General features: G+C 39.4%; 1 protein-coding gene across 2 annotated transcripts in view; it reads right to left on the bottom strand.

The window, feature by feature from the left end:
• The window catches only part of LOC149052813 (TNF receptor-associated factor 4-like), a 216,125-nt gene extending 207,741 nt beyond the window's left edge, over positions 1 to 8,384 (bottom strand). For both annotated transcript variants that reach the window (XM_089205838.1, XM_089205841.1), the window contains exon 1: positions 8,029 to 8,384. In XM_089205838.1, the coding sequence (XP_089061964.1) occupies positions 8,029 to 8,108 (80 nt within the window). In that variant the 5' untranslated portion in view covers positions 8,109 to 8,384. The remainder of the gene's footprint in view (positions 1 to 8,028) is intronic.
• Positions 8,385 to 12,205: the final 3,821 nt, after the last annotated feature.

Below are 12,205 nucleotides of genomic sequence, written 5' to 3'. Positions count from 1 at the left end.
AAGTGTGGTCGGGGCTTTGATCTTGGAAGTATTTAACGCACAACAATCACAGTGTTCAAAAATAAAACTTGATTGAAAAGTTCAAAATATTGGTGATTCAGTCGTAATCCTTTCTTAGGGAGAAAAAATAGTAACATTTTAAAACTAGAGTGCGATACGAATGTTGTTGTGTCGATAGATGACGCTGTTGTTAGTCAGAAAAAAGGTGCGACGATATTCAGTTTTTTTTTACCGCTTCATATTCGTGTCTTTTCCTTTCTTTAATTGCCCTCTAAAAAGTTACAGTAAAAGTTCAAAGTAATATCTAAATGCAAGTTGTCGTAGAGAAAGCCGGAACGCACACGAGCGAAAAAAAGGGTGTCCTGATCTTAGGGAAGAGAATCGCTTAAACAAAACGGCAGCGTGGGAAAATTTATTTTCAATATTCTCCCCACTTGCTTCATATCCTCTCTATGAATCCTGTCTCTGAATCTCCTAAAAAACTTATGAAGTATTTCGCCGTCGGTATCGAGGTTTTTTTGCACACTCCATCGCACTCCATAAGGTTGGACTCTCCACCAGTCTTTCTCGTCAGTACTGTAACCGAGCTCGATAAACGAATTTTGTCGAGCTCGATAACTAATCGAGCTCGATTAGTAATCGAGCTCGATTAGTAATCGTACTCGATTAGCGATCGAGCTCGACTTGTAGTTATCGAGCTCGATTATCAAACGTCGTTTGCTTATCGAGCAGGAATGGTAATCGAGTACGACAAATCGATATCGAGCTCGGTTGCCCAGAAACAAATATTGATCCAATTATCTAATACACATGTGTGTTTTTTAATCTAACAAGCAAAATATGGATCACTCAAGGTTTCTGGTAAACCAGACCAAAAACTCTCGATCTAAAACGACCACGATATCTCGTTTTGCCACTCTGCGACAAACGAGGCTCGATTACGCAATCGAGCCTCGATTTTCCAATCGAGCCTCCATTTTTCAATCGAGCCTCCATTTTCCAATCGAGCCTCCATTTTCCAATCGAGCCTCCATTTTTCAATCGAGCCTCCATTTTCCAATCGAGCCTCCATTTTCCAATCGAGCCTCCATTTTCCAATCGAGCCTCCATTTTCCAATCGAGCCTCCATTTTTCAATCGAGCCTCGTTTCTTAATCGAGGCTCGTTTCTTCATCCGAGGCTTGTTTTTAAGAAAGGAGTGAAATCAGCTCATAATATACAAAAGCAGCACCTTTTATAACACATGTAATGGTGGGCGGAAAGAATCCGTCTTACAGGAAAAAAAATTCAGACCCACCCCATAGAGCGTCATTTCACGTGTCGTCATCAACATTAAAAAATAAGGAATTATCAATCCTTATGAGATTTTAGTTAAGGTTGTTCATAGAACAGTTGAAGACTTTTCTTTTAAAAAATTTCAGTTTTATCGGGTTTTTCGTCTTCTGCTAAAGCAAGGTGGAATTGACTGGTAGCTTCCAACTGCCATATTTGTGACCCTCCCTCGCACGAAACATCGCACAGACCTGAATCTTTGCGAGACTGTTTGAATATTCAGCTTATTTTATCCCTTTGATTCTTGACTTCATCTGTTTAATTGTTTTGATGATGGTTTGACAGTGAAAACCGGCAATTGGTAAAATATTTAAGGAAAGCAGGAGCCTTAACTGGAATTTTCAGATTGGCAGGGCTAACCATTGGAAAAGGGGAGGAGGCAAAGGGGCAGAGGGGAATATGGACTGGAATAACAGATGTCAAACAAGTCTAGAAACTTATCAATGATCATCTCTATTTATATTTACTACATACTATATTTACTACATAGTGAATTGAGCAGCATCAACCCACGAGGACATTCTTCTGCCAATCTTTTTGACCTTGACATATGAGGAGGTTTGTGTTAACTCTTTAACTCTCAGATTAAATTTGTAATTCTCCTTACTGTCAACCATACAATCCTTGTCATGTTAGTTCAGGGAATTTAGTATTGGATCAACTAATTATTCCCAAATTGATATTTTTCTTTATTCTCATCACTTATCTGGTTGATGCTGTGTTGATATTGTAAGGATAAATTCTGTCTAGGTCACTCATGGGAGTTAAAGGGTGTCATGGCAGTCAAATTATTGGAGGTATGCCTTTATTATCAAAACCCTGCAAATAGCATGTTACATTGTCATGTTTTAAAGATAATAATTTCTTTGTGAGCCGCGACACTTTGGGCAGACTGACAGGTCCCTTGGGACGAGGTTCTTCGTGAGCCGCAACACTTGGGGCAGACTGACCAGTCCCTTGGGACGAGGTTCTTTGTGAGCCGCAACACTTGGGGCAGACTGATAGGTCCCTTGGGACGAGGTTCTTCGTGAGCCGCGACACTTGGGGCAGACTGACCGGTCCCTTGGGACGAGGTTCTTCGTGAGCCGCGACACTTGGGGCAGACTGACCGGTCCCTTGGGACGAGGTTCTTCGTAAGCCGCGACACTTGGGGCAGACTGACCGGTCCCTTGGGACGAGGTTCTTCGTGAGCCGCGACACTTGGGGCGGACTGACCGGTCCCTTGGGACGAGGTTCTTCGTGAGCCGCGACACTTGGGGCAGACTGACGGGTCCCTTGGGACGAGGTTCTTCGTGAGCCGCGACACTTGGGGCAGACTGACCGGTCCCTTGGGACGAGGTTCTTCGTGAGCCGCGACACTTGGGGCAGACTGACCAGTCCCTTGGGACGAGGTTCTTCGTGAGCCGCGACACTTGGGGCAGACTGACGGGTCCCTTAGGACGAGGTTCTTCGTGAACCGCGACACTTGGAGCAGACTGACGGGTCCCTTGGGACGAGGTTCTTCGTGAGCCGCGACACTTGGGGCAGACTGACGGGTCCCTTGGGACGAGGTTCTTCGTGAGCCGCGACACTTGGGGCAGACTGACCAGTCCCTTGGGACGAGGTTCTTCGTGAGCCGCAACACTTGGGGCAGACTAACCGGTCCCTTGGGACGAGGTTCTTCGTGAGCCGCGACACTTGGGGCAGATTGACGGGTCCCTTGGGACGAGGTTCTTCATGAGCCGCGACACTTGGGGCAGACTAACCGGTCCCTTGGGACGAGGTTCTTCATGAGCCGCGACACTTGGGGCAGACTGACCGGTCCCTTGGGACGAGGTTCTTCGTGAGCCGCGACACTTGGGGCAGACTGACGGGTCCCTTGGGACGAGGTTCTTCGTGAGCCGCGACACTTGGGGCAGACTGACGGGTCCCTTGGGACGAGGTTCTTCGTGAGCCGCGACACTTGGGGCAGACTAACCGGTCCCTTGGGACGAGGTTCTTCGTGAGCCGCGACACTTGGGGCAGACTAACCGGTCCCTTGGGACGAGGTTCTTCGTGAGCTGCGACACTTGGGGCGGACTGACCAGTCCCTTGGGACGAGGTTCTTCGTGAGCCGCGACACTTGGGGCAGACTGACCAGTCCCTTGGGACGAGGTTCTTTGTGAGCCGCGACACTTGGGACAGACTGACTGGTTCTTGGGACAAGGCTCTCCCTAAGCAGCAATACTTGGTGCAGACTTACTTGACTGGTCCTCTTGTGACAGTACTTATGTTAACTGAACACATTTAGGCTGAAGTACTTATAAAAGACATGTCAAATAGCATATAAACAAAAAAACTTTCGTGAATAAAAAGAACTGTCGTGGCTTCCTCCTGCATAACACTAACATTAACACCTAATCATATAATACTTACAACAGCAGGGTTGAGCAACTGACAGTATATATTACCACATAGTTTTAAATAAAGGTCATGACACTATATAAACAACTTATCAACATAAGTTAATTAGAGACAATGAAATAGAGATCATGTTTTTATGTAATTAGCTTAGTAACATCTTTTACTGAGTGTTTAAGAAATGGTATTGAATGTCTCACTTTGATTTACCATTGAAACATGAGGTCATGGAATTAGATAAGTTCATGTAAGTTTCATTAGTATCTATCTTTTTTATATTTAAATTTATAAAACTATCTCTTCATAATTATGATCATGCTATTAAGGGGAATAAGGGCTGGAGCCAGTCATGTCTTGGTTTAACTGTTGGTGATCTTTATTGTGAGCTATGGCTAAGTTGTTAGTTGTTAAAAGTAAGTTAGACGTGACTCCTGTGGGTGGCATACTTCCCTTTTCTTTTTATCTCATTTCAGGAATTGCTCCCAGTACCTGGAATTGTTCTTGCGCAAGCAGGTAAGAAGCATATAGATAAGAGTATAATACTCAGTATTTAACCTACTAGTAAGGATCCTGATTGTAATGTTGGTAAAAATGGCCAGCCCTGACAGTAGTTGATCCACTGGCATTCTACTGCATTTTATGGGATTATGTCATAATAATATATCATTACAGCTCCTTGTGTTATGAGGCAATGGCAGTCTTTCATCACAAAATTCATTACGCCAAAAGCAATTAATCAGCAAGTCACACAAAATGATCATACTCTATTAGAATACATGCGTTACGGAGTGTTATTGCCCCGAGGACCATGGATTATGGGCGTTTCCTACAGGTCCTTTTTGCTTAGGCCCTTACTTAAACTGGCAATGTATAAAGCACTTCTGTCCTATCTAGGAATCCTACAAATAGGGTAATATATAATTTAAATCAACAGCAAGAAAAAGACAATTATTTGTCAACTACAACCTCTAAAATTATATTTTTGTTCCAGAGGAAGGACAGGAAGTACTGGTGGCCAAAAGACAAGTTAACACTGAAGAAGAGGAGAAGGAAGAAGATGAAGAAGAAGAGAGAAAGAGGGAACATAGAGAAGAAGAGGAGAAGGAACATACCGGTAATAAACTTGAAAGGAAAAGGGAAAAGAAGGACAGAAGAACAACAGCAAAAAGAAAAAAGTAAAAGGAGGACAGTTGTTAAAAAAAAGGATTTTAAAGGGACCCTGGTCAGCTGCACTTTTGTTTTTGTTTACCTTTGGATTTTCAATTTTCAGAAACTGATGTACAAGTTGTTACTTTTATGCAGTAATAGTTATGATTTGAAATTAAAAGTTAACCCTTTAACTTCCAGATCAAATTTGTTATTCTATTCAATGTCAACCATACAATTCTTTTAATGTTAGTTCAGAGAATTTAGTATTGGATCTACTAATTATCCCCCAATTGATCTTTTTCTTTATTCTCATCACTTATCTTGTTACTATCGTAAGGAGAAATTCTGTCTTGGTCACTCATGGGAGTTATAGGGTTAGTGTTGCACATGCAGTATGGCCTGGTTTACTTGTGTCAGCTATTACTATTTCTTGTATGTTGTGATATACGCTCCTCGTTTGAAGGACTTTGTCCTCTCTCTTGGAGGTTTTGTTGTTGTTGTTGTTTTGTTTTTATTTTTTTGAGGAAAAAATCTCACTTTGAGGAAACTGTTCACATTGAGACTTAGGAGTGTTAAGCTTCCTGAAAATTAGCCACAAATACCATGTAGTCAAAGGAGCACTTTAGTTCCTTAACTGTTTATCACACTTAATCTAAGTCTCTTATCCCCTTTACTTGTATGGATCATATTACATTTTCCTTTACTCTGCATTTACAGATATTAATAATGGTAATTGAACTGAGTGGAGTGCAATTTGGGCTGAAATCATACACATGATTTCATCCATTTTGAAATCGCCCAAGTACAGGACTTGGTCAGTTCAATGCAGTACTGAGCTGGTTTGAAATAAAATTCATCCATTTTTGGGGGGAAAAGATAGGAGTTTTGGAAACAAAAATTTGCCTCATGATACTCATTGTCTCTCATTTTCCTGCAATTTGATTGGTTGTTTTCAGTAGACCTTGAAATCTGATTGGTTGTTTTGTTTTTAGTGAAGCCTCCTCACTAGCTGGGAAAAAGATGTGATTTAAAGCAAAAAATGGTGCAATTCAAGAATAAATCGCACCAATTAGAGCCAATCAGATTACAGGGACTAACAGTGATTTCAAAATGGGTGTAATAAATAATGGTAATTGAACTGAGCAGAGTGCAATTTGGGCTGAAATCATATGCGTGATTTCAAAATCGAATGAGTGCGCAGTGCAAGTTCAATTTGAAATCACTAGTATGATTTCAGACCAAAATTGCACGACACGAGGTTCAATCACCACTCTATTGCATCCATTTTGAAATCGCCCAAATACAGGACTTGGTCAGTTCAAACATTTTATTGATGCAGTATTGAGCAGGTCTGAAATTAAATTCATCCACTTTTTGGGGGGGAAAAGTAAGAGTTTTGGAAACAAAAGTTGCAAAATTTGCCACATCATACTCTGTCTTTCATTTTCCTGCAATTTGATCAGTTACTTTAAATAAGCCTTGAAATCTGATTGGTCATTTCGTTTTTAGTGTAGCCTCCCCATTGCCTGGGAAAAAGATGCGATTTAAAGCAAAAAATGGTGCAATTCGTGAATAAATCACCTCAATTAGAGCCAATCAGATTACAGGGACCACCAATGATTTCAAAATGGGTGTAATAAAGCCTAAAACAAGTAATGAATACAGTTATACATTTCTTTTAAATGGCACGTATGGTTATGTGTAACATAAGAAGTGTCCTCATTGTACAAAGAGTTTTATCCCAGGGTGTTCTATTTGTTCAATCAATGTGTTAGATTTAACCTTTCAATCAAAACAATTTTACAATCAGATATGATTTGTGACTCTATCTTTGGTCCAAAAAAAGGAAGTTTCATTTTGTCTGTAGCATTCTGCTCAAGAATAACCATAGTAAATTTTTACAGCCATACTTACAAATTCAAACTTATTCTAATGTTTACAATTTTTTTTAATTTGAATACATTGATGACCAGAGCATATTATGAAAATATACAAAGAAAATAAAACCTTTTGAAGTAAATAATAATTCAAAGATAACTTTCTTTTACATGGACACAAAAGAGACCATATATTGGAATAGGAAAATTTGGAAGACTTTCACAAGAGTATCAAAATTTAAGCTTACATCAAACTCAATACCTTACTTACAGTCATGCCTACTTTGTTGAAAGGGTGGAATTAGCTTCCTTGAGTGATAGCTCCGTGATTCAATAGAGCAGGGACCCTTTGTCTTAATTCTTGCTTTGCACTGAACAATAAGAACATTTAGAAGTATATTATACAGTAAATATACACATTTTATGGCAACAACTTAAAACTTTTATATATTTTGATGATGAACGAGAAGCATAGAAACCAAAAAAAAAGTCACTGATGTACATGTTATTAGTGTTATGGGGAACTTGTTATGATTTGGAAATAAAAGTTAATGTTGCACATGCAATATTGAAGACTTCCAAAAGAGAGCAAAAATTTATGCCCATGTTTACTTTACTGAAAGGTGCAGAATAAGGGTCCTTGGGTGAGAGCGCAGTGATTAAATAGAGCAGAGACCCTTTGGCTAATTCTTGCCATGCACTGAACAGAAAGCAAAGTTAGAAGTTCATTACAATATATATATATATATAGATACACTTATGGCAACAAGTTAACACTTGTTTATGTTTTTGATGATGACCAATAAGCACGAAACCCAAAAAATTCAGTAACTGATGTATACGTTGTTAGTGTTATGCAGTACTAGTTATCATTTGAAATTCAAAGGTAATGTTGCACATGCAGTATGGCCTGGTTTACTTATGTCAACTATTACTGTTTCTCGTATGTAATGATATACGCTTCCCGTGTGAAGGACTTTGTTCTCTCTCTTGAACATTTTCTTGTTGTTGTTGGGTTTTTTTTTTTTAGGAAAATTCTAATTTTAAAGAAACTGTTCACCTTGAGACTTATGGGTGTTAAGCTCACTGAAGATTAACCACACATACCATGTAATTAAAGGAGTACTTTAGTTCCTTAACTGTTTATCAGACTGAATTTAAGACTCTTATCCTCTCCGCTTCTATGGGTCGTACTACATTTTCCTTTGCTCTGCATTGACCGATGTTAAGCCCAGTACAAGTACCTAAAACAATTGAATACAATAAATAATATAAGCTTAACTGCTTTGTACCTGCGATGCACACTCCATTTTCGGCGGGTAAAACTTTTGGAAACCAAGAAACGAAAATTATCCTCTGTGCTTTCTCGCATTCCATCTATTCATCTCCCATTCACAACTTGTTTGCGGTTTCTTTTGGCATGAAATCACAGAAGCACCTAATGCAGCTTGTTCAATCGCTGAGCAATCAATGCGCCTGCAATCATTTGCTCAGTGGATTCTACCCATACCGATACAACCCTTCCGGGACCCTGAGCCCTCTCGAATAAGTAAATTACGTTTGCCGCCTGGTGCATTCCTTCCTTCCTTTGTCTCTATTTTTTCTCCCTGCTTACCTCTCCTCCATTCTTTTTTCTTTTTTTTCTCGATACGAGCTTCGATTAAAGAAACGAGGCTCGATTGAAAAATGGAGGCTCGATTGAAAAATGGAGGCTCGATTGGAAAATGGAGGCTCGATTGAAAAATGGAGGCTCGGTTGGAAAATGGAGGCTCGATTGGAAAATGGAAGCTCGATTGGAAAATGGAGGCTCGGTTGGAAAATGGAGGCTCGATTGAAAAATGGAGGCTCGATTGAAAAATGGAGGCTCGATTGGAAAATCGAGGCTCGATTGCGTAATCGAGCCTCGTTTGTCGCAGAGTGGCAAAACGAGGTATCGTGGTCGTTTTAGATCGAGAGTTTTTGGTCTGGTTTACCAGAAACCTTGAGTGATCCAAATTCTTTAAGTCCCTGTTATCATTAATGTATATGTGCGTGCCAATAAATCGATTTGTGAATCCTTTCACCGTGCAGAATGAGTAGTTCATAACATTTAGTCTGTGCTACAATAGCGCAGATCACAACCAGGTACCTTTAGTAGTTTGTAAGTAAAGTAGGATCCGCAGTCTTTCACTTTTATGCCAATATTATGGATGAGGAATCGTCGTCACATTTTTCTTCACCGTAGGGTGTGTTGTAAGTGCTCTTTCTGTCAGCATCACTCAGGTTTCTGTAATTATAGCACAGATCGGCTAAAAAGTTAAATTACGGTTAATGCGATATTTTGTATATTTTTCTTTATAAGAAAGCTAAAGGAAAAATCTTATTGTTACATAAACTGCGGTTTTTAAGAAGGATTTCCTACCCTGTGAAAAGCCGTAACAGCACGTCTACAATATTACGATAGCTTTTTACATTTGTTTAATATCACCAATCAGCTGTGTAAGGTTAATAAATGAATGGCAAAGCGTTGACCGTTCTCGCTCCAGTGTTGCTTGTCGAGATTTTCTTGGATTATGACTGCTAAAAACACAAAAAAAATTAGTATTTCTTACGGAAAATGGCTTTAAAAATTTCCTAAAAGCGGAAGTAAAACTAAATACGAGAAGAAAAATTGATAGTTACATACTTGACTTGGGCAATGGTATGTTTTCGCAGCTGAGAACGAAAATCGACAACTAAAAGATTTGCCATAGGCTGTTTTTGGCCATATACGTGGAAATATTTATTCTTTCTTTTTCCCTATTGGTTTGTCGAAGGACGTTTCCAAGCAGACTAAAGGCACTAAAAACTAACTTGATTTGTTACATGTCCAAAGAAGAATAGCGTTTCACTCAACATTATTCACAGCGAATTCAGCCAGTGCTATCTTTACAAATTTTTTAAGGCATCGATTAAAAGAGACTTACCTTTACAAGTCAAACCATTCCCAATGTATTTAGGATTACAGGCGCAGCTGTAGGAGCCCTGGGTATTACTGCAGGAGGCGTTCTTATCGCAGATGTTTATGTTTGAACACTCGTCGATGTCTGACGGGGATCAAGTGCACCACGTCACAACCCAGAGTTGGATGTTATGACTAATTAACTCCAGCCCCCCTTCCCTCCCAAATACGTTAAAAACAAAGTGAAACCAGAACAAAAATTGGCAGCATTGAGCATTACTTGTCTGTGGTGAAGACACAAGGTTTCTGGAAAGCATTTTCTTTTGTTTTGTTTCTCCCGAACTGTATTATTTTAGGGGAGATAGAGCAAAAGCCGTTAATAAAAGCTATCCGCAGATTTTTTCAATTTCCTCTTCTATTTCATGAACGATAAGTCGTAAGAAAAATATTCATTGTCTTTATAAACCTTTTTTCGCTTTCTTCATTATACAGGTCCTTGAAAATTCAGATTTTTCTTACTTGAGTTTACACGATCGCCTTTGGTTATTTAGAACGATCATCATAGAAAGAGGATATTAATGTTAATTTCCATTAAGACAGGCCATTGTTGACTGGCATCACGCAGGAGATTCAGATATGGTTTTCTATCGATAAATTTAGTATACATTGGAAAATTCGAAGGATAAGAAATGATTCGCCCTCTGCGTGTCACCTTATCCAAAAGTGAAGTTAGTCAATAATGCATTCCAGGCTACGAACATGAAAAGTGGAACAAATTCCATGCCTTCTTCAAGGTAACAGTTTTCTGTCTCTACCCCGCACGTATGGCACAAGCTTTAAATTGATCACTAGCTTCCAGCAGTGGATTAAGCTTCCAAAATTGACCTGTTTTATGAGCGAAACCGTATTATGAAAATAATTTTAAAAAAAGCTTGCAGCTGTCTGTTCTATGTGGAAATTAAGGCAAATGACGTAAATGGATGTTATCAGCGTCGCTTGATGGATAGAATTGGGTCTCTTAGGAATATCTTTACAACTTACCATATGTATTAGACAGTGAAATTAGTCCCCAGAACAACATTGTAAAAATTTCGATTAATTTCTTTGGACGGTTTCCAAACGGTTCCCAAGTTTACGTTCCAGCGGCATCTCCAGGGCTAAGTACTGTTCAATTTATATCAGCTAAAGTAGTCGACAGCGCTTTCTTTTGGAGCCTTATTTTTATATGTCCCATCGATGGCGCCTGCTATGTTTGGTAGATCCGAAAATTCTTCGAACGTTGCGATGGAGGCTCCTGTCTCATGTGATTGACACATGTGGTTAAAAAATATTTTGCTGTCTCATTACGTCCACGCTTTACAAATTGAAAATTTGGCAGAGACAAATTTTGCCGAGATTTTTGGTAGGGTCAAACAAATTTTGTCAGTCCAGTGCACTCGGACCCTAAAAATAATGCAGTTTTTAAATTTATGTGGCGTTATAGTCTATAATAACGTAGATGGGTGATCAAAACCGCTCTCTCTCATCTACTACCATACCTGAAAACAAAGAAAAACGATTTAATTACGACAAATACGAAGCGTTGAACGACAACCGTGCACTATGCACGTTGTGCTACAGTGTCATTCATTCATTCATTTTTATAGATGTTTGAGTTATTAATCTGGATAGGAAAGGATATCGAATAACGGAAAGTGAATAAAATATCGTTCACTGCCTGACCCATTATGTCCGTTGAGGACAGCGTGGATTCAAGACCTTTCGTCTTCCGGTTCGCGAAAAAGTTTTTGGCGACTCATTACTCTTTTAGTTTAAAGTAAGAAATATATTAGTGCTAATTTTTTTGTTGCTATTTATATTAATATTTACCGTAATTCAGTCCATTCTCGTCGTAGCCAGAGGCTCGTAATGCTGTTTGCTCTTTGCCTTCTTCTCAGCTCATCCCAGCTGACTTCTCTCTCCCCTATCTCTTTTTCCAGGTATAAGAATAATAGCGGATTTTATTGTCACTCTTTTTCATTGTAATGCAGCGTTTTTTAAAGAAAATACAAGACAAGACTTAGAAACGTCAGTGGAAAAATTTGGCGGTGACATTGCTCAAACCGATTCTTTAAAAAACCGTCAACTAGTCGATCTGTACTCAGATTGACTGTATTTTCTACGACATGGTATAATTGAACTGATGTAAATTAGTGTTAATTCCAAATTCTTTTGGAAATAAAGTTTGTGCTTTCAGGGGGGATCTTTATCCACCCCATGACTTGTGTTCATTATACACACTTTAGATGACCCTTTTTTCCTTTTTTATTGCCTTCGAAATGCCTCAGTTCATGGTCAAAATTTGTTAAGGGGTTAGTTTTCCTTTAAAGTGGACTGATGCTGTGTTGGTTGCGGAGTGGAAGTTGGAAAATTGTTTAGTCAACTAGGTTGACATTGTCACCTCAAAAAGATGGCGTTTCGAACGTTCATCCCTCATCAGAACGAATACTATCAGAAAACCGAAAGCAAATGTGAGAAAACACTCGCAAATCTGGTCATTTGGAAGTAAT

The sequence above is a fragment of the Pocillopora damicornis genome, chromosome 1 (assembly GCF_964200805.1).
Source record: "Pocillopora damicornis chromosome 1, jaPocDami1.2, whole genome shotgun sequence".
Taxonomy (NCBI): Eukaryota; Metazoa; Cnidaria; class Anthozoa; order Scleractinia; family Pocilloporidae; genus Pocillopora; species Pocillopora damicornis.
The sequence above is the reverse complement of the archived record's forward strand: the minus strand, read 5'-3'. Positions and strand labels throughout refer to the sequence as shown.